The sequence below is a fragment of the Pavona decussata genome, unplaced genomic scaffold, assembly GCF_977016875.1.
Source record: "Pavona decussata unplaced genomic scaffold, jaPavDecu1.1 SCAFFOLD_11, whole genome shotgun sequence".
Taxonomy (NCBI): domain Eukaryota; kingdom Metazoa; phylum Cnidaria; class Anthozoa; order Scleractinia; family Agariciidae; genus Pavona; species Pavona decussata.
In genome coordinates this window covers 1,540,195-1,567,317 of record NW_028145434.1, presented here as the reverse complement: position 1 = coordinate 1,567,317, position 27,123 = coordinate 1,540,195, and the positions used below count along the sequence as shown (strand labels likewise).

The window sequence follows — 27,123 nt, the reverse complement described above, 5'->3', positions numbered from 1 at the left end:
ATGGAGAAAGATACAACTAGTACACAGCCAGGCATTGTGCTCTTAGAGTAACCGTTTTGTAAAATATTGAAAAAAAAAAAAACTTCCTGAGTATCACTGTGCCTTCTCAGCATATCTCTTGACGCCTTCCGTAGACGATCTTAGCTTTAATCGCGTTAAGTACATAAATAAAACCCACATTAAATTGCTCATGTGGTGGATAAACGTTCGGTTTTATCAATGCAGCAGAGTTGAGAACATAATTTGGCCACCGAAAGGAGATTCGAGTGCTGACGTTGCCAGGTCAGCCCTTCGTCAGAGTGAACCAAGGACCTGTGGGTTGTATGGGGTTTATATAGTGAGCAGTGGAGCTATATTTGATATTCGGTGGGTATATAGTAACCTATTAGCAAAAAAAAATGTCGAATGGAATCGTTTCTTGGTTATTTGGGGATTAAGAGCGCTGATTTGGAAGATGAATTTTTGTTCTAAGCTTTTGCGGCTTTCTGTGCAGAGAAACGTCGCAGGCTGACATGTGTTTGTAAGATTCGTAAGGCAGGCTATAGTGTCGAACGACGAGTTTGGATGCATGTTCGTCATTTATTTGAACCGTCTCTGAAGATGTTTTCGAAATTAGTCACCTTGTCTCCCTCGTGTCTCACCGATGTATACAGTTACCAGCAGGTAGTCGTCCGACTGTTGTCCGTGATTTACAGTGTAGCGCGTTTCCGAACATTTCCATCGGTGACTATTCAATCCAATTCGTGAACGGCAGATACGGCCACAGTCCCCACAGATATAGCCTGATGCAGCTGCCTTTGCAGCAGCCTTTCTCATTGCTCGCTTTGCGTCGGCTTCGGCTTTAAGCTTTGTCCCCCCTGCTTGGAGTGCCTGACTGCACATGGTCTTCCATTTGCCTCGATCTGCAGCAAGTGGTTCCCAGTTGTCGGTTGGCAGACCAGTCGCAAGCTTGTCTCTCTTGCAGACATCCCTGAAGCGTAGCTTAGGTATGCCAACAGGCCTCGACCCAAGTTCCAGCTCCCCATACAAGAGGACCATCTTCCATTCGGCGGACATCGCCCAACCACCAACGTTGCTTGAGGAGGGTGTACATCGAGGGAATACCTGCTCTTTCAAGTACTGTGCTGTTGGAGACCTTATCCGTCCTCGAAATGGACAGGATGCGGCGAAGGCATCTCATGAGGAAGGTGTGCAAGCGCTTTTCCTGCCCAGCATAGGTGGATTAGGAATCGCTTCCGTAAAGCACCAATGTATAACATTGTGAATAAAGTGTATTGTATGCATTAAATACCATTAGCGGAGGTGCATGTAAAACGAACCTTAATTTTAATTGATCACTTGGATCCCGAAATTTTGTCGACTTTTTGTATTAAAGGAAAAGTGGCGAATGGCTTAAGTTAGATATGGATTGGGGTTTTTTTGACGGTAATTTTCTTCCTCTTCGCCTTTTTCTCTGTAGTTTTATCGTTTATTGAGTGTATCTTTGATGATGTGTGAAGCCTTTATAAAGCCACTACAGGTAGTTTTACCCTTTATCTATTTCGTGCCTGTCATACTCAAGCATGCAATTAACAGCAGAAGAGTTCTTTGCGCTTAATATCAATCGAGTGTTTGTCTGATGCAAAACGTTGCCCGATATTGTTCGTCCGGGGAGAGAAACTATTATCACATAACTGGAACGTACTTTATAGTTAAGCATTTCCACAAAGACTTCAATCCTCAGTTTATTTTGTCCGAGAGTACCAAATGGTGGCCGCGATAGTTAATTTGTGGGCAGAAATGGGACGTTCACCCAGATTTGATTGATAAGGTACGAGATTATATTTATACGAAGTGCAGCTATTTCTAAACCCTTTTACTCAAAACAAGCGTACGGCGGACATCTGTTTTAAGTGGACAATTATTTAAACTCTTTTGGGCGGAATAAGAGTGTATTTGATCCACTTTACGAACAAAACGTGCTCACTAGGTTTTAATGCGTTTTCATTTGCCCAAGATGGCGCCAGTGGGCAAACACCGTGTCGTAATTAGAGTAACTCGGCTTTAGAGAGGTTGAATACTTGTCCTCAGTTGTTTCTGGATGATCAGCCGGGTGGATAATTTGATAATTTATATAATCTTTTAATGGCTATCTCAGTCGAACAGAAACCATTTTCCTTTTCGAGATAAGAAATCACAGATACTAACGTACTCTTCCTTACACGGAACAAATGCCCGTTTCAAGACAGTTGGTGCCTTCAAACAAAAAGCTATATTTGACCAATTTAGCAACAAAAGTTACTTGCCATTCCTAATGTGTCTTGGTTTGTTCAGGAGGAGTTAGTAGGTAAACAACAACGCTAGGAAAGAAAAGAGTTGAATTCTTGTCTTCTTACTTGTTTGCAATTGATCACGAAGTCACTAATAGTCTTGTTCAATTAAAATGTGAGTTTAATTTATCTGTCAAGAAGCCAAGCTTAGTCAGGAACTTTCAATCTGCCTTAATTTACTTAGGTTGGTACCACGAATTTCTAAAGCAACAAGCCCCGTTATTTTCCGCTTACTGTCACCGCTTTCGCGGAGTCGATTCTATCAAGTTTCTTAAATCCTCCAGTTTATTAAGATGGATTTTAGTGGATCTCTTTAGAGCAAATACGTTGTCATCACATGCTAATGTGTTTGGAATTGTTTAGATGGTTAGATAGGTTATCCAGCTGATAACACATTACTTTATTCTAGGATACTTGCCCTTCACATTTTGTTTGTTCGGCTTATTTAAGGCCAGTATGAAGTGCCGTTTAATCCAACAAACATTTTGTTAAAACTTGAACACAAAGTTAGCTGAAGTTTCAATTTGTCTATATTTGCCTATTTGTAAAGAAAAATGGGTTTACTAGCAGGTATTGGTCTGATTACTTGTTTTCCTTTTCTTTTTTCTTTTTTGTTTCTTTTTTTCATTTATTCATCAATAATTTAAATTTTTAATTCAATGCAATGTTTGTTCAACTACCCCTGGAAAAGTACTCACGTCTTTATACTGGCTACACTACGGCATTTTTGTTAATGAGAGGCGTCTCTGTGGGATCAGATTTCGTATGTAAAACACCAACAGGTGAGCAATCAACATTTGGGGTAAAACGGAGATCACAGAGAAAACTGGCACAGAGAAGGGAACGCTGCTTTCAAGATGATCTCTCTCATTTTTCTGGTCCTGACTATAATTGCGCCATCATTTACCACTGGTAAGTAAAACAGAGTTTATAAACTATTAATGCACTGAAGTGAGATTAGCCAAAGATGGAAATATTTTATAGTACAATCGAATGAGTCCTTTCACTGAAACAATCCAATCCCGGCATAACATTTCTAATTATCGATTGCTACCAAATCCCTCCTGATCAAAAATTCCGTTCGCTAGTTTTAAGGTGACGAGCTCAGAGAAGAGGTATATCTTTAGCTTAAGATTCGTTTTAATTTTAGCCGTGCATACTTGGGAGTATTAAAAAGCTGTTTGATGTACTTGCCAGTTATAAAAAAAGCCTCACTTTATCAAACGAATGGATTAGTTAGGTTGCCATGAGCCGAATCTGCAATAACGTTAACTTTTTTCTCAAGTAAGCTTCATCTTTTTAATACCAATGAAAGTTAATGGTAAAATACGCCTATTTTAAATTTTTTTTCTCTGACTCATCTTTATTTGAAGATAAAACGCTAGGGTACCAGCCATTAAGACCATTTTGCAACACTTAAAAATTTTCCAAATCCGTATAAATAAATAGTTCGTCTATTCCGCGATGTGTCAGCTCGGTTGTACAGCTTCTCTGGGAATGAATTTTGCTTCGGGTATTTCTAAAAAATCAGAAGGGCTTGCATGTACCCCCGAAGCCCATGCAAAAGAAATCCAGGAAATCTTTCGATCGATGAGGAATAGGTCAACCGATAAGATAATGAAGAAAACAGGAATGCGTAGGGTGGTCTTGAATTATTTAGTTTAACCTGGCTTATTTCGTCTTATGGCGCTTGGATGAGACCGTCTTTCGAGAAAAAAAGAAATGACAGAACCTCTACGTAAGATAATTTCCAGTGCACTGGAACATTCTTAGCTACAACTTTTACCTTAAGGATTGTATGATCAAGGTGCTTTGGCATCGCAATGATCTCCCTGTATTAGTGTATTATTTCAATTATCCTTCGCACACTTGATTAAAACTCGTTCTTCGTTTCTGTAACTATAACACTTGTCTTACATACGCAGAAGTAAACAAAATAAATAAATAAATAAATAAATAAATAAATAAATAAATAAATAAATAAATAAATAAAAACGAGTTAGCGCGCGTTATCAAAGCCGCTATAACTACTTTTGTTTTGACAAATAGGTTGTGGAATGCGTCCAGCTTTCTCCAGAGTGGTAAATGGTCAAGATGCCAGCCCTCATTCATGGCCTTGGCAGATTTCTCTCCGTGTTCGAGGGGGACACATTTGTGGTGGATCCCTGATCAGAGCGGACTGGGTTTTGACTGCGGCACATTGTGTTTACAGAAATCCAAACCCAAGTGGATACACGGTTGTAGTAGGTGAGATGCAACTACGCAAAACCATTGCTTACATGTTCTTTTGGGAAATTGCAAGAAAAGAAATTCTGGCAAAGTTAAATATGGAATGAATGAATAATTATATCAGCATTGCAGAACGTTACGTGAGAATGTTTATATAGAAAAATAGTGTATTGTGGTAATGGATTAAAAAAGACTAAAACTGTAGCAGTAACTTGCTGAGACCATTTTTATACGACATCTCAATTTAGGCAGTAATGCGGAGCTGCCTCACCTCACATAAGACCATGCCGAAACCAGGCCACTCCGTTAAAAATGGTAAACAGATCATGTTATCGGTCGAAAGTAACTTAAATTATTCGATCAGAAATTAGATCAGAATTGGCCGTATAAGGAAATGAAGAGGGTTTATTAACTGCCCCAGTCACGTTTGCATGTGGAACAGTGGTCAAGGTGTTTTCGTGAGCCATAGAATTTTCCTTTAACAGATCGGTTTGGTTGGTTCGTATGTTTGTTTACACGCGAAATGTCTGTTAAATTGTTTTAATGTTTGTTTGTTTGTTTAGTTGTCTGTGTGTTGATTCATTGTTGAATCGTGCTTTTTTTCCTGAAGGAAAATTGATGTCAAACGGTGATTAACTGGATGTTACAATCATTACAGCAAGGTTTCTTTGAGGCAATCCTAAGCGTAGCTGAGCAGTTTAGAAACTATAGGCTAAGGAACTGTGCCTATCATAATACTTCAAATGAAACAAACCAGTAAAAAGAGAGAACAAGAACCAAGATTCATGCAAACATACAAATATTGATAAATACGACATTTAAAGATGTGGTTTCTTTGAGGCAATCCTAAGCAACAAAAAGAAAAGAAACTGCGTAGCTGAGCAGTTTAGAAACTAGGCTAAGGAACTGTGCCTATCATTATGATAATACTTCAATGAAACAAACCAGTAACAAGAGAGAACAAGAACCAAGAATCACGCAAACATACAAATATTGATAAATACGACAGTTAGATGTGAATTTTTTTAATGTAATTGGAATTATTGTGTGTTTCCTCCAAGTGCAATTCGATGCAGCCTGGTCAATTTGACTGAGTAAATGCGGTCTTGCCTCTCTGCTTTTTAGGTGGCCACAGGCGTACTGGCAGTACCTCTGTGCAACAAACGTTTCATGTCAAGACTCTCCATAAACACAGTGGATTTACCATGCAGAATCTCAAGCACGATGTTGCAGTTCTTCAGTTAGAACGCCCTGTACAACTGAGTGACAAAGTGACTACAATTTGTCTTCCAGATGGGGATGCAGACTTGAACTCAAAGTGCTACATAACAGGTTTACAGAAATATTTTGGTCACTGTTTGTATAAATCGATCAATCACTTCATCTTCTATCTCAAACTAAATTAAGTCTTCAGTCACCAACATCGTTGTTAGATTTAAAACTCGCTCCAATGATGTTCTGGCATTCTATTGATTGAATTTGTGGATTAATCCACGAATAAATAAATAAATAAATAAATAAATAAATAAATAAATAAATAAATAATTAAATAAATAAATAATTACCTTGCTGTAGTGTTTTTTGATATGCTGTACTAAGCGGCACCGGTATCAAGTGTCTTAATAAATGAAAGTCAAACTAAAGGAGCGCTTATTCTAGTCCTTTTTGTTTCTGATTTCCTTAACACAATTGTTTATCTAATATAAAAATAATAGGGTGGGGTCGTATTTCTGGTGGAGGACCGGCGGCAGATATACTTCAGCAAGCCAAGCTACCGCTCGTTTCTCACAGTGACTGTAGGAGGAAGTATGGATCCACAATAGACATGAGTGCTCACTTGTGTGCTGGGGAGGGACGTTCGGCTGCTTCAGGAGGATGTAATGGAGACAGCGGTGGTCCACTCGCTTGTGAGATGGGAGGCAAATGGTACCTACACGGCGCTGTCAGCTTCGGAATGCGAAACTGTCCAACCACTCACTATACTGTATTTGCGAGGATTACCAGTTACAAACCATGGATCCTACAGAAAATAGGTGCGCGTACATGTATTTCGTCTATAAACCTCACGCAATACAAAGTATATCAACGTTTCCATGTGACAATTACATATTTGTTCCCTTTAACAGGGAACGACGGAGGACCAAAGCCACCACCACCATGTACATCAGCACCCCCACCGCCACAAACGCCACAACCACCAGGACCTGCCACCCCTCTTCCCCCACAGACACCAGCACCACCTACCCCAGCTACTCGTCCACCAAAACCCTTAGGTAAGGGATGCTCTGAATAATATTTACGACAATACCTATAATTCTGACCTCATTTTAAACAATTAAATGTGCATTCCCTCACAATCTCACGCATTTTCACTTTACGCTTTATGACGAGGGTAGTGCGACATTTACTAAATCTTCCTTGTTGGCGTCGTTTGGAAATCACTGTTTATTTTGTAAATTAAAAATGGCAAACACCTTCACTATCTTTCAATTCTAAAAAAATACGACTTTTACTTTTCGGATGTTTTTCGGATAAACGTAACGACCATTAAACCTTTGATGACTTTCAACTGTTTCCAATTGGGTTCATTAAGTAGATAGCAAGTGATTCTGTTTCCATTCCCCATCATGCAGATTGCTCACAGAGTCACCAAATTATATCCCTGCCTATCATATTGTGGAGTTGAACACCTTAAACGAAACATTAGAGAGATTACGGCAAACGGGTAAACGGCACAAATCACCACGTGACCATGTTTACCCTACAATGGCTGCTCATTGTTTTTAGTTTCTTAGTAAAATTGAGTAGTTTTGTGTTAACATCATAAGTCAGAATTATTTTGCACTATTCGTATCTGCGTACTTATTTTTCAAGAAAACGAAAAAGCGAATCTCACGTTTACAGTTTGCCGTAATTCTCTCTATTATCTACTTGTTGTTAATGTCAAGATAGCGAATCCGTCCATCGAACATGGCGTGCAATGCTTAAAGAAAATGTGGGCTAGCAGTCTATGTTTAACCAAAGTTTAACCAAATTTTAACCTGTTCTTGGCTAGACAATTACATGAAAGCCGAATTAAGAGCTAACTTTCTGAAGATCCCGCAGTAATTGTGCCTAAGCAATCATAAGTGCATCGCATATACCATCACTAGTTAAGCTAGTTGCTCAGAATTCGCTTTCACTCACCACTGACAACTGCCTTAAAATTTCATCCCAGGATGTGGCAAGCGTCCATCTTTCGTTCGAGTTGTCAATGGACAAAATGCTAGCCCTCACGCATGGCCGTGGCAGATTTCACTCCGTGTACGCGGCGGACATATTTGTGGTGGATCCCTAATAAGACCCGATTGGGTGGTAACTGCAGCACATTGTGTTTACAGAAATCCCAACCCAAGTGGATACACAGTCGTCGTCGGTAAGCTGGTATTGCTGGTATTGCTCTGGTATTGTTTTGGGGTGCTTTCTTTCCTTCAGAGGGGGCTGACAAAACGGGACATTTTGTATAAGGAATGCGGGATTTTAAAGAGCCAGTTCCAATAATAAATTAAAGCCATATGAAAAATAACGAAAATTGCGTGCATAAATTGGCATTTCGAAGAAGTGGCATGTATTTAGTTGTTCAAATTGGTTCATTTTTCTTGTCGGGATAGCTCTAATCACGACCAATGGAAAACTATGGTAACTGTTTCGTTACTGGCAGTCACGTAACTACTCTTATATCTGACATTTACTTCAGGTGGCCACAGAAGAACTGGAACTACCTCTGTACAACAGACGTTTCGAGTCAAGACTCTACATAAACACACTGGATTTACCATGCAGAATCTCAAGCACGATGTCGCAGTTCTTCAGCTAGAACGCCCTGCGCAGCTAAGTGACAAAGTGACTACAATTTGTCTTCCAGATGGGGATGCAGACTTGCGCTCTAACTGTTACATAACAGGTTTGACTGCCTTTAATACTACAATAGGAAACTAAGCTGTCCCCTAGAATTATTGAAAACTTAACCAATCGAAAAAAAGCATTAGCATAATGCATTTTCAAATAAAACAAGGGTTGTCATTGTGTGACAACTGGTGGCACGGAAACAAAGGTCACGCTACAGTCGAAATTGATTGTGTTGCACCAAGGCATGGCGTCTGATCCTGTCGGATTTTAATCAATTTATTTTAAGCAGCAACTTTGACTGCATTGGTGATGTAAATCATCTGAACTTCCCCGATAATGACCAGATGTAACTAATAATTATATTCTATAACAAGAATTGAAGACAGCACAGTCCAGAAATAAAAGTTGGTTACAATTTGGCAATCATGACGTACTTACCAAGGATTTTGACGTTATCACTTCTCGTTCTAGTTATGGATTTAAAAGGAAACATGTTTGGACGCTTTATTTATACTCTAAGTGTCATTGTCATAGCTCAAATGTCGCGGAGTTATGCTTGAGCAGGATAATTATCAGTCAACAAGTTGTATATCAGGGCTGCATGCACCAGGTTAACAACAGTAATCATAGCAAATATGCACCGTAAAAGATGCAAAAAGTTTACTAGAGCACACATTTTCGAGCACACTTATTGCAACGATTTGTACTACTTTCTTTTGTCGCGTGAATTTGTAATTTTTAGAGCAGCTTCCAATTTAGTGTCAAAATAATGTGGTTGTGACTAACAAGGAATGTTAAACTCGTTTTCGAACTTTTCATTATTTTTTTTTTGTGTATGTATGTAAAACCAATAGCCCAGCTGGTAAACTACAAGTGTAAAAGTTTTACCAACCTGAACTCAGTTGTGACCTGGTAGTACGCGTATACCCACGCTTGGCGCCGGTTATATGTATTCGCTTATAATTCTGATTGATTCATTCCGCTGTTTGCGTCCGTTGATATCGGCTAGAAAAATTATTTTTAGGGTCACTTAGCGGTTTAGTTCGGTGGATAAATGTTTGGATGGCCTTAATCGCCCTAGAAATTCAAAATTAGCCGTAAAGCAAGGCTACAGTTTTCTTCGCCAATATGTCAGCTCACAATTTCGCAACAATGAAAAACTAATTCCTTTTGATTTCGAGGGGGCAAATGCGTCGTTAAAAATTCGTAAAAAAGCCAGCTAGCATTTTGCTAAAACTAACAAAAGCTCGTAAATTAGGTGACTAAAATTCCTAAAACTCTTAATGCAACTTAAATTTTAAGCATCCTAACAGATTAATTTGCATTAGCTTACACAAATTACTATTTAAAAGGGCAGAAAACGATCGAGGAACACAGGAAAAAACATTTTTTAAAAACATTTTGCTTCCTCTTTGTGTGCTCCTGTGTTATCGTTTTGGTTTTACGATTCTCAATCGAAAACTGCTTTACGTCGACAATATAGGATGGACCTTTTTAGTCGTTGCGGTTCTCTCGTTAATAATCATAGCAAAGCTATGGGAAATCTTGCTAGCTGAAAGAAATACGTTTTGACACGTTTGAGTTTATTTTAACACTGCTCAAACTCTCTCTCTTCTTGTAACATTTCTGCTTCAAGATCCACCTGAAGAGTTTCCGCTATACCATGATTTACAAAGCTATGGTACGGTTGTCTGCGTATAAACTGAATATCTGACGTGCCCATCACGTCACGGCAAATGACAGATCCTGGGTACTTCATTTCCCTTTACATAAATGGGTATAGTGACAATCTGGTCAGCAATATTGCTGACAGATAGTTTGAAAAGGATGACTCAGTTGTCAGCTAACACACTTTCTTCGCTAGGCTGGGGTCGTATTTCTGGTGGAGGACCGGCGGCAGATATACTTCAGCAAGCCAAACTACCGCTCGTTTCTCACAGTGACTGTAGGAGGAAGTATGGATCCACAATAGACATGAGTGCTCACTTGTGTGCTGGGGAGGGACGTTCGGCTGCTTCAGGAGGATGTAATGGAGACAGCGGTGGTCCACTCGCCTGTGAGATGGGAGGTAGATGGTACCTTCACGGCGCCGTTAGCTTCGGAATGCGAAACTGTCCAACCACTCACTATACTGTATTCGCGAGGATTACCAGTTACAAATCATGGATACTACAGAAAATAGGTGTGCGTATATCGTCTACTCAACCGTACATAAATGATTACTTTCTTTATTGAAGACCGAACCCTATTTTTCTGTAAAGAATGACATAAGTTCACCCGAGCTGTATTTTGCTCAGCAGTATATCAACGTTATCCACGCGACAATTACATATTTATTCACTTTAACAGGGGACGGCGGAGGACCAAAGCCACCACCACCAGCTACATCAGCCCCACCACCGCCACAAACGCCACAGCCACCAGGTCCCGCTACCCCTCTTCCCTCACAGACACCAGCGCCCCCTACCCCAGCTTCTTGTCCACCAAAACCCGTAGGTAAGGGATGCTCTGAATTATGTTTACTCCAATACTAGTAAAGCTGATAGGCCCCATACTGAACTCTTTTGAAGAATAATGTGCGTTCCCTCAAAGGTGTTTTATAACATAGCAAGTAAATCGTGGAATCAAATTCAATTGAGCATGTTTTTGTCATATTCCCATTGTGGACGGTGATAACGTCAGCAAACAAATGCCTGGAGAAAAAATTCCTACCCCGTTGAAAACGTTATAAAACAATTGGTTCACGAGTCAGCTGTGTGTTTATCAAGACAGAAGCACGCGGGAAGTTTCAAGAGCACTCGGAACTTCACAAAAACGTAGAGCTACTATACTGCTACGCATCTTTAGTGTACTCCAAACTTCTGGCATGGGTCATATCTCGATGAACACACGCTGACGCATGAACCAATTGTTAAATATATTTGCACTTTTTGCTTTACGACGAGGGTAATACGATATATACTTAATCTTCCTTGATCGCGCCGTTTGAAAATCAATGTTTATTTTTAACTGTTTCCAATTGTTTCATAAAGTAGATAGCAAGTGATTCTATTTCCATATCCCATTATGTAGGCTGCCCACGGAGATACCAAATCATATCTGCATATCATATTGTTGAGTTGAACTCCTAAACCGAGACATTAGAGACCTTTTAAGAGAGGTCGAGGTTTGGCCATCTTACCGCAAACGGCAAACCGTGGTGTGCGGTTAGCGGTTTCACGTTAGCCATCTGCCCATATTTGGGACTTAAGATCCACGGGTGATAGCAGTCTGGTGAATTATGAGAAATTAGTACAAAAACAAGATGGCTGCTGCTCGAAGGTGTGATGTGAATTTTGATGTGATTGTTGGATTTTGATTGATTAATGAGAGCAGAACACTAAATCACTGACCCTCTTGAAATCAGACACGACTACAAAGATCTGCTGGACATTATGCAGCTGGATGATAGCAGTTCTGAAGGCTCGTCTTCAAGCGATGAAGATCTCGATTTCTTATTTCTAGTATGCATTCACATATCATCAGAAATCTGCTATTATTTTACTTTGTTTATCGTAGTTTAACCACAAAGTAATCCGACATGCAAAACAGTTCCAGCAACAAATAGCCGGCTGCCATGCTTGTTTTCAATTCATTCATTAGTTCACTTCTATTTTAGCTGAGAATTCGTCTTTCAAAATATGTTTGTATGAAAAAGAACTCGATAATTAATAAGCGGAATAGTTCTAAAAAGTAGTATTTCCTCTCAAACGTGGGATTGTAATGTTTTAGGGAGCAAAAATACTTGCGGTTAATCACTTACCTCTAGGGCGTGGTCTTGTCGTACAAACGTGAATCTCAAACCGCAAACCTGACGGCAAGGCACTGGTCACATGACTTTTTGACGTTCGCAATTCGCGGGAAATGCCGAAAAACCTCTATCTTAAGGTCTCTAATAGCGAGATAACTGACGGCAAACGGATAAACGGTGCAAATCACGACGTGACCATGTTTACCATACATTGGCTGCCTACTGCTTTCAGTTTCTTATTAAAAATGCATAGTTTTGTGTTAACGCCAAAGGTCAGATTTATTTGGCACTTTTCTTAACTTTGCACATATTTTTTCAAGCAAACATGAACGCGAATCTCACGTTTGCCGCTTACCGTAAACGCAATTCTTGATCTCTCCATACTTGTTAATTAAGGTCAAGATAGCGGATCCGTCCATCAAAAACAGCGTGCAATGCTTAAAGATGTTGGCTAGCTGTCTATGTTTCACCAAGTTTAACTACATTTTAACCTGTTCTTGGCTAAACAATTACATGAAAGCCTAACCAAGAGCTAACTTCCTGAAGATCCCGCCGTAAGTATATGTAAGCAATCTTAAGTGCATTGCATATACATGTACCATCACTAGCTGAGCTGTAGTTGCTCAGAATTCGTTTCCACTCACCACTGACAACTGCCTTAATATTTCATCCCAGGATGTGGCAAGCGTCCATTGTTCGCTAGAGTTGTCAATGGACAAAATGCTAGCCCTCACTCATGGCCGTGGCAGATTTCACTCCGTGTACGCGGCGGGCATATTTGTGGTGGATCCCTAATAAGACCCGATTGGGTGGTAACTGCAGCACATTGTGTTTACAGAAATCCCAACCCAAATGGATACACAGTAGTCGTCGGTAAGCTGGTCCTCTGTTCATCCTTTATGTATGTGTAATGTTGTAAGAACTGTAAATATTACTAGTAATGTGACAAATTGTAAGTAGTGTAGGTATTGTAAGTATTGTAAACATTGGTATAGGTAATTACATGATAATTCGATCGAGTTCAATTTGAAATAAATAAACACGAGTAAATTTCTCAACGACTAACCGAAAATTGCACCAGCCCAGAGGGCAAGTGCAATTTGTAGTCTTTGGAAAGTTTACAAGTGCTTATTTATTCCAAATTGCATGAGAGAAAACATCTGATTACTTGTTAATAATATACATGAAAAATCGACGAAAGAAAATCAAAAACAATGAAATTTTGGCAGTGCGCGCGCGCTTTTATATAAAGTTGATTCAACAGATTGACTGAAACGGATTACCACGTTTGTCAAATTCAAGCCTTTGTAAGACAATCAGCCATTTAACTCAGGATTCATTTTTAACCATTAAAGCAACTTTTAAAGAATCTCGGTTTACAATAATCAACAGAAGTAAATCCTCAATCGGAATTAATCTTCTTCGAATATGTAAGCTCCGGCGTTTACAAGAACTGGACTGCTGTTTTGAAACCTCAGATGTACGTCGGTCGGCTTTGAGCGGCCAAAGATGAAAAGAACTTGGCAGTTGTTGAACGTGTTCATCACGATCTGTTCCTGAGACCAAAACCATGGTTGTAGTCATTGACAAGAGACTATGAGGTATCACATAGTTTCTTGTCATTGAGAAGTTATTAGATTAAACCCCGAAAATTAGCGCGAGAAATGGTTTTTCCGTCGACGCTGCCATCAATGATCCGGCTGTTGTCTGTGGCATAAGCGCACATTCATCGTTACCGGAGCGAATGGAGCTGGAGTTGTTATGATCAGTAGGAAACTGTCTTTCGCTTCTTATCGGCACAGGGGTTTTCATAATTTCGTTTGGACATTGCAAGAGAGAGTTGTCGTTGCTCTTCCTCGTCGGGTGGGCTTCATCCTGGTTGTCGAGGTACTTTACGCTTCTTTGACCTGTGACTTTGACGATATCCGAGCATTCAACGTTAGCTTTCTTCGGTTTGCTGACTGTTGTTTTTTTTTGTTTTTGCACTGTACTTCGTCAACTTGTTTTCACTTTCCTTAAGGTTAGTAGCCGCATAGTGCAGACATTATCACTCTTGATAAGAGATGGGTCGTTGCAAGTCAGCAAGAAGAGTTAGAGCCTTGTAAATGCGCGAAGGAACTCTGAAACGCTGACAAACGTCAACAAATAGCTAAAACTATAATTTCTATATGTTTGCATTGCTCGGAATCGTGCGCATTTACAAGGCTCTAAAGCTTTTTGCCGACTTAAAGAACCCATCTGTTATAAAGATCCCCAAAATAAAGGAATAAATCTCATAGTTTATTGGATATAATGGTGTAAAGTTACATAAATTATCACCTCAATTTGGAAAGCGCTGAATTTCTCGAATTGGGTCTTTGCGATTTTGTTGAAACTCTGTTCAGCGCAAGGCATTAATGCCCACTATGTGTAGCCGAGAGATTTCCACGAAAAAAAAGCCGGCAACAGCAGAATTTCGACTCAGACCTCAAAGGGGCGTGGCACTATAATCACGTGACATTTACTCCGATTGCCAAACGTTTTTTTGCTATATTGTAGATTGATCTATATGTTATCCATTCTATGTGTTAGACTTACGATAAAAGTAAAGGTGGGGATACCAGAAAGCTTTAAAGTAAGATGGTACCGCCAAAAAATAACTGGGTCGAGTCACCTTAAGCTGTCTGGCTCGTAGTCGTCACCAATTTTTTTGTTTTTCACTTTGGCGTAGAATGTTTTTAGTAGTTTGTTCAGTTTTTCTGGATTTTGTTGACGATATTTTTCTCTTCACGCTGTTTTATTGTTGTTTCACTTGCAAAACTAATCGTTGTTGCTGCAAATCGCGGCCATTTTTTTTTGTCCGTTGCTATAGAAACAACCCTAATCTGATTGGCTTTCGTTGCTTTCGTTTTCTACAGCCAATCGAACCCATTTGCAATTGCATTCGTGTTACACATTTTGCACTCCTGTAACACCAAAACTGCCCCTTTTTCAGCCAAATAGAATCGAGCAGTTTTTTTCATGAATATTATTATGAGTGTTATTAGTGTTGTAAGTATAGTATGTATAATGTTAGAATAGAAGTGTTATAACTTTGTAACTAAATATTAAAAGTAGGATTTTGTATGTAAATATTGCACTATGTGTCTAAGGTTAATAAAAATCGTAGAAATAAATAAATAAACAAATAAACAAATAAGCTGGTATTGCTTGTTTTGGGGTGCTTTTCATTCGTCAGAGGAAAGAGGGACATCTATACTGAGAGGCATTGTATTTTAAAGAGCTAGTGCTAATAACAAAGCCATATGGAGACATAACGAAAATTGCATGCTTAAACTGGCAATTCCAAGTTGTTCAAATCGGTTCATCGTTCTGGTTGGGACAGCTCTAATCATGACCTATGGAAAACTATGGTAACTGTTTCGTTAGGCAGTCAAATAACTACTTTTATGCCTGACATTTCCATATTTTTATATCTGACACAACATGCTGCGCAAAACAGGGCTAAATGGGAAGATACTGTTGTTGACCTATGTCCCACAGGGAACGAACAGGACTAAGTCTTAGTAAGTATATCTGACATTTACTTCAGGTGGCCACAGACGAACTGGAACTACCTCTGTACAACAGACGCTTCGAGTCAAGACTCTATATAAACACGACGGATTTACCATGCAGAATCTCAAGCACGATGTCGCAGTTCTTCAGTTACAACGCCCTGTACAACTGAGTGACAAAGTGACTACAATTTGTCTTCCAGATGGAGATGCAGACTTGCGCTCTAACTGTTACATAACAGGTTTGACTGTCCTTAATACTACGATAGGAAACTAAGCTTCCCCTTATTAAGTCTACAATTCGGTCAAATCGTGCATGAAATCAGGATGATTGAAAAATATTTCAATGATTTCAATAATTTAGCGACTTTGATTCATTCGCTTTACTTTCAATTTCATGCACCAAACCTATTAAAAAGTATTACCATAATGCATTTTGAAACTAGTATAACAAGGGTTGTCATTGTGCGAGAACTGGTTGCGCGGGAACAAAGGTCACGCCAAAGAAGAAATTGATTTTGTCGCGCCAAGGTATGGCGTCTGAAACCTGGCCTAAGTCCTGTCGGATTTAATCAATTTTAAACGTCAAGTTGGACTTCATTGATAATGTAAATCTTCAGTATTTCCCCAATGGTGACCAGATGTCACTGATAATTATATTCTAACAAGAATTGAAGATAGTACAGTCCAAAATTTCAAGAGGGCCACCATTTGACATTTGGCATTTGACGTAATTACCACGGGTTATGACGCTTTGGACGCGCTATTTATACTCCAAGAGTTATTTTCATAGCTTAAATAGTCGCTGAGTCATGCTTGAGCAGCATAATTATATATCAGTCAACGAGCTGTATACCATGGCTGCATGCACCAGGTTAGCACAACAGTAATCACAGCAAATATGGACCGTGCAAAAATACCAAAAAAAGTTTACTAGGGCTTACAGTTTCGAGGAAACTTATCGACAAAGATTTGTACCATTTTCTTTTGTCACGTAAATTTGTAATTTTAAGAGCGGTTTTCAATTTTTTATTATAGTGTCAAAAATAATTTCGCGTGGAATTTGATTGTGATTTACGAACAGCTAGCATCTTGCTAAAATCAACGACAGCTCGTAAATTAGTAAATAAAACTACGTTTCCTAAAACTTTTTGCAACGTAAATTTTAAGCTTAAGCATGCTAATAGATTAATCTGTCTTAGCTTACACAAATAAGTCTTTACAGTCAATCCACGTCACGCGTGGCCGGTATTTTTGAAATTTGAATGGAGTTTTGAAATTTGCACGTCAGTTTCGAACATAGCCAAAGCGATTTCAGAGTTCCCATAGAAATTTCCCTAGTTTATTGACGGTATAAAGCTATGACTTTTTCTTTACATTACAGTATTAAGCATTTCATGAATAACAGTTGTTTGAACAATTTAACTATAAGAAATTGCGATAATGTTGAAAAGTTTAAAAAATTTAAAACCATCTTGGTTTACAAGTTTAAAAAGGAACGACGTTTCGACGTTTGCTCAACGTCATTATCAAGTCAACGATAAGTGAAATGAAAACGAATATAAATGTAAAAGAATTCCTAAGAGACAAATAAAAGCGAAAATATGTGATTATAATGAATTATTCGCACGCAGAGTCATGTAAAGAGGTTGGCGCGAATAGAGTCTTTCTGAGTATTTAACTCATGGTTCAATTTAATGAATAACATCTCAAAGATTAGGCAATCGAACTTTGATCTACATTTCTTTAGAACAGATAATTGCTTGTCGGCTAAATCAGCCTTCGATAGACCGTGTTGCTCAAGGTGCCTCCCGATTGCAGAATATTTGTGTTCATCAATGCGCTGATGTGAATGACGGGTGGTGTACCCGACATTAACTGCGTCGCACAGATCACATTCAAATTTGTAGACCACGCATTGATTGTTGCCAATAGGGGGCTTCTTCTCTTTTAGAGCGAGAATTTGGCCAATCTTCTTAGACTCAAAGACGGGTTTAATTTGGACTCAAATGTTGGCGCTCAAATTTTGCATTTGCTTCTTGACGGAGTTAGCTGATTGCTGATCTTTAAATGGTAGTGGGACCATGATGGTAGAGCTGTCACCCATTGTATTCCTGTCTGCATTAATGTTGTCGATATTATGAAGAAACTTGTTGATCGCTGAATTGATCAAATTAATTGGGTAGTCGAGGTTGAGGAACGTAGAGCTGAGCTTGTTGCACTTATCAGAAAGAGTTGTTTGCCTTGAGTATTTTTCCGTTAATGCGTCTTTTTCGGAAAGATTTTCAGAGAAATGTTCAACATTCCATTCAAATGAGTTTTTGGAAAAATTTCCGCATGAAGATCCACCTGAAGAGTTTCCGTTATGCACAAAACTATGGTTGGCTGAGTATACACTGAATATCTGTCATGCCCATCACGTCACGGCAAATGACAGATCTTGGGTACTTCCTTGCACTTTGCATAAATGGATATAATGACAATCTAGTCAGTAATATTGACAGATAGTTTGTAAGGGATGACTCAGTTGTCGGCTAACACATTTTCTACCCTAGGTTGGGGTCGTATTTCTGGTGGAGGACCAGCGGCAGATATACTTCAGCAAGCCAAGCTACCGCTCGTTTCTCACAGTGACTGTAGGAGGAAGTATGGATCCACAATAGACATGAATGCTCACTTGTGTGCTGGGGAGGGACGTTCGGCTGCTTCAGGAGGATGTAATGGAGACAGCGGTGGTCCACTCGCTTGTGAGATGGGAGGTAGATGGTACCTTCACGGCGCCGTTAGCTTCGGAATGCGAAATTGTCCAACCACTCACTATACTGTATTTGCGAGGATTACCAGTTACAAATCATGGATACTACAGAAAATAGGTGCTTAATTATCGCTTCTTTAGATTCAGTTTTCGTACGACCTACTGAAGACACTTGATCAGATCTTTTTGGCCCTAATTATAACATCATGGTCTATTCAAATAATAGATATGCTGATCCCGTGAAGCAAAGCTTAGAGAGTTTCTAAAGAACACAAATTTTCTGGAGAACTCTTTTGCTTTGTATTTCAGCACAATAACTCCAGTAAAGGGCTTCGACCTTTAAGGTAAAAAGTTCAATTCTTTAAAACGCAAACTGGTTTCTTATTTGAACTGGGGAAGAAAGAATGAAAAAGAGAATGACAATCGCAGTTATATACGCAACTTAACCAGTTGCGACAAGAAAAAAAACAAAACAACAACAAGACCGACAACAAGAGCCTGATTCGCACCCATGACCTTTACGAAACCAGTGTTGTGAGCTACCAACTGAGCTATACCTCATACTGCGATGACCACTCACTTATTCATAAAATACAAATAGTGCTTTTTGTCTCGAGACTCTTCATCTGAAACTTCCCCTTTTGAAACTTAACCTACCGTTGTGAGTCGTCAAAGCTTGACTTTTTTTTTTTTTTTTTTTAAGACCATCAATTTCCGTGCCACAGACGATCACTAAATTACGCGGCGAGAAAAACTCAAACCAACCAGGTTCAAAGAAAACTTAACAGCCATCTCTGCCGCTGACAGAGAACAACCTTAAATTATTTTGTTCTATTTATTTTATTTGTAAAACATTTGGAATGTTTTCACCGCCCAGTCAATACACAAAAATGTTTCTTTGAGCAATAACGATCTCCGTCAGCTGGCCTCTCCACCTGGTAGTCAGATGGTCAAATATATTGTCTCTGAATACTTTATTTTTTTCTACTTTAACAGGTCAGTGAGGACCGTGCTGTGGATGAAGAAGTACCAGCCAAAGATGGGTTTTGATTTTGATTTTGGGTTACCCTTTCCATTATTTGTGAAAGGCACATGGTGTTGATAATAATGAATAAAAGTAAAGGAAATGAGTAGCAGAACATCTTTTATATAGTTACCAATATTTAGACAGAGGCGCTTGCTGCAGGCAGCGTCGTGGCGCTGGGGCTATCCAAATAATCTTCTAGTGTTCCTGCCACTGGAACTATCCATCGGAGCTTGTACTTGCAAGGTTCAGGAGCGGCTTGTCTCGATGACAAAAAATATAATTTTTTTCGTGCTCACTCACTTGTTTAACTAAAAAAGGCTCTATTTTGTTTACTTTTCAAAAGCCTCACAAGTTCATGCAACTAAAGGTCATTTTCTAACGTGCAAATCTAGCTTTAGGACTCGTAAAAGCTGGCGAGGTAAATGAAAAAATGATTATGTCATGCTTAAAAAAATATATGTTGGATTCTAAACAGGATCTGGGCGCCTTAAAACTGCATACGCCTGTTTTCAAACATTATAGTTTTTCCCAGTTTACATTAATAACAGTGAACACATGTTTCAGAAATTGAAATAAAATATAAAGTTTCCGAAATAATGAAGAATAATCAAGTCGGCTTACTCATTTGAGAAATATAAAAAAAACCTGGTCATCCCAAAGGAAGTTTAGCACATCACTTTTCAGGTGCAGTTGGATGCCTTACTCGTCTTGGCTAACGTAACGTGACGTGAGAAAGGTTGTTTTTCTGACCACTAGTTTACCAAATGCAACTTTCTTGTGAGGACGTTCACTTATGCATATTGCAAATCCCATTTGAAGACACGTAAGCTAACGCGTTCTCTGACTTACGTCTGATAAATAATTCATTCCCACGGTTTATTTCTTTCTTTCCTCTTAGCCACCCCCTACAACAATAATAAACAGAACTTTTATAAGCCATAGTTACGGTCGAGATATGACAAAAACATATTAAAAAAGGAAAAGAGAAATTATATTATCTAAAATGGTGCAAAAAATCTCCCAAAGAAAACGGAACTTTCAACATGCAAATGAGCTGATTTTTTTTCTTTTTTTTTTCTTTTGTTTTTCTCTCTTGTTATTTATCTTTCTAAGGAACGGATTCCCTGGGGCACAATACGGGGAAATTTTATTTTAATGATCCTGTGAAAAAATGATTAGCGTTCAGTTTTCCTTAACTGAAAGGTAGATTTGAACAACTGTGCAAACCGTTGGCGGTGGTAAGTATACACTCACGTCCAATATTTATTCCACTTCTCAAATACTTCACTTTGTTATTTAAACAGAATTCGGTACTCCCAAAGTCGAGCCTCGGTACATTTGGTAAGTTTGAGTCAATGGATTGAATCTTTAACTGCGGCAAAACGATTAACCAGGGTTTTGGATGGTATTGTATGATGTTTTAGGCGTTGACACATACCTATTATTTTTAAATTAACAAAGCTGAGCTCTCTTGAGTGCGGACAATAAAATAATTGTGACTGATCGTTCAATCTCTGTATCTTGGGTTTTCCCAATGTCCTTATGGTAAACAGCTGCAACTTATGTAAGCAAGGATCATCCTTTGGTTGAAACAGTTTTAGTAAACTCCAGCAGGTGACCGGCGAAAAAACCGTAAAATTTCATGTATAAATTGCATACATGAAGAGATACGAAGAGATAGAAAACATCCAAACCCAAGATGGCATTTCTGTTTTTGCTTGCAGTGGCCCTTTTTCAGCCAAGTTTATCAGAAGGTAGGTAAAAAGCGATAGCTTAGCTTATTGTTATCTAAATTTACAGCCCTAAAAACTCGTTTTATGAATAAAGCACTTAAGACACTCAAAGCCCAAGAGATGAAGAATAATGGTATTAATGAATCCTTATCTCGACTCATCCATGCCTGTTAGACTATTTTGGTCGACGTTCTTGGGTAGGTAGTAATTCGTAGTGTCTTTAAGGGGTATAGAATGGCCCTTGAAAAATAATGGATCTCGGCAAATTTTCGGCGAGTCTCGAAATCTCGGCGTCTCAAACTGGAGTCTCGGAATCTAGAGCTCGTAAAAAATAAAGTGGGTCTCGGAATCTCGCATTTTGAAATTTGAATCTCGGGCCCGGGGTCTTGATAAGCAAGCGAAAGTTAAGTCTGAATTAACGTCCTAAAACAACAAAGAATAATCTTGAAAAAGTGCTCAACAGCACAATCGCTTCTGCAGCTTCTGTGAAACATGTAGGCTTGGATAAATTCTGCTCCTAAATTGCCGTATTATGCTTTCCGGTAGTGTTAGTAAAAAAACACATTTTGCGTTTTTTGCGTTCACAGCCTCTCGCACTCTGATAGTCTCGAGTTTTAGTCTCGAGCTCGGATTTGAAAAACATAGTTAAGTCTCGGTCTCGAATTTTAGATGAAGGTCTCGGCGTCTCGGCGGGTCTCGGATTTTACCATTCTATACCCCTTCTTTACCGGACGCAGAATCTATAGTGTATTTGTTTCTAAAGGACTAAACATCAGACATTAATTGTGATTGGGGAATGCTACACTATAATAGGGTACAAATTCTTGAATGGGGCAGGGCATCGTTTCGTTTCTGAGCTGTCCATTTCTTTAAAAAATATGGACGATTTATATTTTAAGCAATGGGTGAAATTCTGCAGTGATTATCAAAGATTAACGAATCCATCTTTGCACCGTCTTTGCCAAGAGAAATCACAGAGTACATGATTACAATTATAGGATGTGGTATGCGTCCGTCTTTTTCTCGCGTGGTGAATGGTCAAGATGCCAGTCCTCATTCATGGCCTTGGCAGATATCTCTCCGTGTACGTGGTAGGCACATTTGTGGTGGATCCCTGATCAGACCTGATTGGATAGTAACGGCAGCACATTGCGTTGATAGGAATCCTTCCCCAAGTGCCTACACAGTTGTAGTGGGTAAGATACTAGTCTTGTTAAGCAAATTGCAAGAACAAAAAGTCAGATAAACCACTTTATTGCTTAGAAGGATCCAAAAATGTGGCTATTCGACGGTGTATTCTTTTCACGTCCGAGGAAAAGTGCAAATGCGATATTTCTGCTGTATCATAGCGCTCTTGACGACAAGCCAAATTGAAGTGCTATCCCTGGCACCTAGTAGTAAGAACTGTATTTATTCTACGTAGTATTCTTTGTATTTTTTCTTGTTTCCTATGTCGAATTAATTAATTAAAAAAAAAAGGGAATCAAGATTACAAAAATCTGTACTTACAGTTTTGTACAGTTTTGGGTATTCAGATTCATTCCATTAGCTCTCACACAAAAGGCGTTGGTAACGAAATTTTAAAAACCTTCCCAGCCAACCTTCTTAAAAATATTATTGAGTCCGCGATTTTAATATTACATATACTATAGGTGGTCACAGGCGAACTGGAAGCACTTCAGTACAGCAAATGTTACGTGTCAAGACCCTTCATAAGCACAGTGGATTTACTATGCAGAATTTAAAGCACGACATTGCCGTTCTTCAGTTGGAACGTCCTGCGCAGACGAGTGCCAAAGTGAACACAGTGTGTCTTCCAGACCAAGATGCAAATTTGAATTCCATTTGTTACATAACAGGTATGGACTAAACACAAATTCCATTTTTTGTTTTCCTTTTCGAGCTTAAAATGTTTGGATAGAGGAAAGAAGTAGCATTTTTATCAACAAACCTGAGTACAGCAATAATTTCTCGGGAGAAAGATTATGAAGGCGATGTCAGGAAGTTAGCATTTGCGAAAGATACGTAATCTGACTAAATTTCCAAAATTAAAAAAAAAATTAAAATAAATTTCTCGAACACATCAGAGGTAAAATAAGGGCAATATAATAATATTAACGATATTAAGGTGGGGGCAAACGTGAATTTGAATGGAATTTGAAGAGGTTTAAATAAGGGATGAAAGAAAGAAAATGATTTTTGAAACACCAACAGACAGTTGATACCCACGCAAGAGCACCCTAGGTTGCTAGTGGACTAACTTGGTATCCGTCTATTAATTATTAACTACAAATTCTAATTTTAAAACGCCATTTTAATAATCTTCAACATATCTTATTTCTCTTGATTTTACCAATCCTTCTAGAAAAACTATCACCTCCCAAATAAACCCAAAAATCACCCAAAAATTCACAAAATACCCCAGAACATAGATTCACGGGATGAGTAGAGAGTTTTTGGATTGCTTGAAACGTGAACGAGATATTTCCATGAAACCGATTTTAAGCGCCGTGAAAACGGCTTTCAGGTTTACCCCCGCCTTAACGATACACGATTGCAGTTCTTCATAAATTTGTAAATTTGTCATTTCGAACACAGAATACCCTGGTAAATGTTCCGACTGATTTTAAACCTTGAGCTTGACAAAGCACCCTAACTTTTAAATAGTTTTTCAAGCTGCTGGAAAAGTCAGTCCAGTAAAATTCTGCTTAATAGCCTGCTTAACCTTTCCCCTTTTATTTCGACACCTTGTGAGCTATCAACGACCATACTAAGTAAAAAGATACAACCATACCGCATGATTCACAAGAAAGCACGGAAGGAAATCGGTATTAAAAAGTTGGGATGCTTTAAGGTCTTAAAAACACTTGTTTTAACGTAGGCTGGGGACGCACCTCAGGTGGGGGACCAGCAGCAGACATTCTCCAGCAGGCAAAATTACCTCTCGTGTCCCACAACGACTGTAAGCAGAAGTACGGTGTTGTGGACCGTAACACCCATTTGTGTGCCGGAGCTGGACATGACGCAGCTTCAGGGGGTTGTAATGGGGACAGCGGCGGACCTCTTGCTTGCGAGATGGGTGGCAAATGGTACCTTCATGGTGCCGTTAGTTTCGGAAAACGGAACTGTCCAACAACCCATTACACTGTGTTCACCAGGATTACCAGTTACAAATCATGGATACTGCAGAAAATAGGTAAGTGCGTTTCAATAATACATGAATGCGCGATCAATCTACAGAAGTATGAATGAAGTTTATTGTTATAGCGCATGTAAAAAAAATTATTTGTGAATAAATTCATTTATTTTTAGGAGACAGCGGGATACCACCTCCTCCTCCTCCCGCGACAGCACCACCTGCGACACCACCTCCACTCCCTAACACACCACCACCACAAACACCCCCACCTCCACCGGGCGGTGAGTGATATTTTTAAGTTACTTTATGTTTGTCCAGGTTTGCTGAAGTAGATGTTGAGTGAAGGCAGGAGGATTAGAACGATGAATGTTGAATAAGTAACGCAACACATGTTAAGGTTTCAAGGTGAAAGTTATCCAGTCGTTATCACTCCTTCTAGAATTCTTGGTTAAGCGCTGATTCTACAAACATTTGGCAGTCAATTACTACCATGGAAAACATTCGAAGGTTATAAGACTTCTAAAGATTCTGCTGTCAGCGAGCTTCAAGACACTTCAGCTGTACATGTAGAACAAACGACGCGAGAAAACTGTAGCCTGTTTCAGGTTTGCCAGTAATAAGAACGAGCGAATATAGTGTTTCGTTAACGCAAAAAATGGTAAAAACGAAGGCGTATCGATACGAGAAGAGAAGAGACAAGGACTCTTTCTACTCTCTACTATCTAACAGTCTTCAAAATTACAAGAAGTAACCGGTATGTAGAATTTCATTTAGGGACGGTGCCTACTAATACCGAAGTATTTTTGTCCGGTTTATGACTATGCGGGAAAAGCAGATCATAGCAAGGGCTATTGGAATCCAAAAAGAAAATTGGAGGTAACCATGCATTTTTCAGAGATAACTAAGCAATAATATCTCTAAAAAGCGCCAAAATATAAAGCAATGTATGGGATTTTTTCCTAAATTGACGCTTAATTATCTCTGAAAAATGCATGGCTGCCCCCAGTTTTCTTATGAGATACCAAAAGCATTTGCGAAGTTCTGCTTTCTCCGTATAGTCTTACACCGCGCAAAAATATTCCTGTATTAGTAGGCACCACCCATAGGAAACCCGAGTATCTCGAGATGCGCAGAACGTATGCGCAGTAACAATAGTAGGAGGCACCGTCCTTAATAAATCATCGTAGATTTGATTCAAAAATTCAATTTGTTTAATTTATCATGTTCACAGGCTGCAAAGATAAATGGGATGCATGTTTTTGGAACAAGCACTATTGCAGCGTGGTTACCGTAAGGGAACTTTGCCCAAAAACTTGTAAAGTCTGTAAGTATCAAGGGGTTTCGATACCCAGCTGACCTCCCAGCCCAACGTGGCAAGACCCACGCCATATCAGTGGGTTGAGTTTATTTCTCGTTCTAGCTCCGGCTGTGAGTTCGAATCGAATGGGAGTCGTCGACCAACGCTTGATTTTATTTGCAGCATCCCGCGGAAGCGTCATGTTCAGCAAAAAGAGGCTTTAAGGCATACTCCATGGAACTGTTTACGTGAAAAATATTACTTATTAGAGATATAGGCTTCCTATTAGTCTATTCATCATCATACCATTATCATTAGCATCCTCATTATAATCATTATCTTCATCATCATCATCATCATCGTTGTCGTCGCTATCACCATCGCCATCATCATCATCATCATCATCATCATCATCATCATCATCATCATCATCATCATCATCATCATCATCATCATTATCATCATCATCATCATCATCATCATCATCAACTTTATTAAGCCAGTAAGGCCGTTAAGGCATCACGCGGGTTGATGCCTTTGTTGTGACCAATCATATTCGAGTTTCCGTCGCTGTGTAACTTATTAAAGAGGAAGCAAGAAGATTGTTACTTCCGACATAAAAGGCATACTTTCTAATACAATTGTATTGTTATTATTATTATTATTATTATTATTATTATTATTATTATTATTAGTTATTCATTTTTTATATTTCCACAGGCTGACGCGTGACAAGAAAATACGAGATAAACTGCTATTAATAATAATTCTCGACAAATGAAATAATTTAATCGGACCTTAACAAACTGTTACACATGAGCTGCCGTTTTGATGTAATGAGACATTCATAACAAACCATAAATAAACATGCGCTTAACCATTTGAATTAAGTGTCCTTGATTGCGTTTAGTGTGACATAGGTAAAAGGTAAAAGTTGTGATATTGCGAAAACCACATACATGGATAGAGTTTAAAACGCTAAAAACAGCCAGCGGTACAACAAGCGTAATGTTCAAATTGTTTGCCATTCCCAATCAATTTTCTAGTTAAAAAAAAGGCGATGATTAGCTCAATGTTAGGTTTTTAAGGCTTTTAGTGGCAGAAAGGCGTTATTACTTCTTTGATTTCTAATTTAGAAAGGGGATAGTACCCTCCACTTTAGTGGTCGGATTCCCCCCCCCCCCTCCTCCTCAATACCCCTCGATAACTCCGAGAGCATAAGGGCTATAGCGATGAAACTTGGAGGATGGATAGTACGTGGAAAGACGTGTCATTTTAGATTTGAATTGGGAAGTGATGCCACTATGCATATGCACTGCATTCCTGAATTTCCCTAAAACTTACGACAACCATCGAAATTGGCCAGAAAGAATTTAAAAACACTGAAAATGACCTAAAAACATGAAAATTAGTAAGAAAA

The 27,123-nt window shown here is 39.0% G+C and overlaps 2 protein-coding genes across 2 annotated transcripts; both read left to right on the top strand.

The window, feature by feature from the left end:
- Positions 1-3,081: 3,081 nt before the first annotated feature.
- LOC146488130 (transmembrane protease serine 9-like) lies at positions 3,082-19,637 on the top strand. The gene is made up of 13 exons (XM_085121277.1): positions 3,082-3,221; positions 4,359-4,556; positions 5,664-5,870; positions 6,254-6,571; positions 6,665-6,811; positions 7,756-7,953; positions 8,275-8,481; positions 10,291-10,608; positions 10,776-10,922; positions 12,892-13,089; positions 15,788-15,994; positions 18,308-18,625; positions 19,504-19,637. Exons 1-13 carry the CDS (start codon positions 3,167-3,169, stop codon positions 19,509-19,511), a joined length of 2,526 nt encoding a protein of 841 aa, XP_084977403.1. The 5' UTR covers positions 3,082-3,166; the 3' UTR covers positions 19,512-19,637.
- Positions 19,638-20,731: 1,094 nt separating this feature from the next.
- On the top strand, positions 20,732-26,579 carry LOC146488129 (elastase-1-like). Its single transcript, XM_085119948.1, has 7 exons — positions 20,732-21,288; positions 22,266-22,463; positions 22,920-23,126; positions 24,149-24,463; positions 24,580-24,687; positions 25,638-25,730; positions 26,424-26,579. Exons 1-7 carry the CDS (start codon positions 21,234-21,236, stop codon positions 26,426-26,428), a joined length of 981 nt encoding a protein of 326 aa, XP_084976074.1. The 5' UTR covers positions 20,732-21,233; the 3' UTR covers positions 26,429-26,579.
- Positions 26,580-27,123: the final 544 nt, after the last annotated feature.

Excerpts from the sequence above, each read along its gene's own strand:
- LOC146488130 (XM_085121277.1), top strand. The coding sequence starts at position 3,167 with ATGATCTCTCTCATTTTTCTGGTCCTGACTATAATTGCGCCATCATTT. Across the intron at positions 8,482-10,290 it reads CTCTAACTGTTACATAACAG|GCTGGGGTCGTATTTCTGGT; the intron begins GTTTGACTGCCT and ends TTTCTTCGCTAG. Across the intron at positions 10,923-12,891 it reads TTGTCCACCAAAACCCGTAG|GATGTGGCAAGCGTCCATTG; the intron begins GTAAGGGATGCT and ends ATTTCATCCCAG.
- LOC146488129 (XM_085119948.1), top strand. The coding sequence starts at position 21,234 with ATGGCATTTCTGTTTTTGCTTGCAGTGGCCCTTTTTCAGCCAAGTTTA. Across the intron at positions 22,464-22,919 it reads TGCCTACACAGTTGTAGTGG|GTGGTCACAGGCGAACTGGA; the intron begins GTAAGATACTAG and ends CATATACTATAG. Across the intron at positions 24,464-24,579 it reads ATGGATACTGCAGAAAATAG|GAGACAGCGGGATACCACCT; the intron begins GTAAGTGCGTTT and ends ATTTATTTTTAG.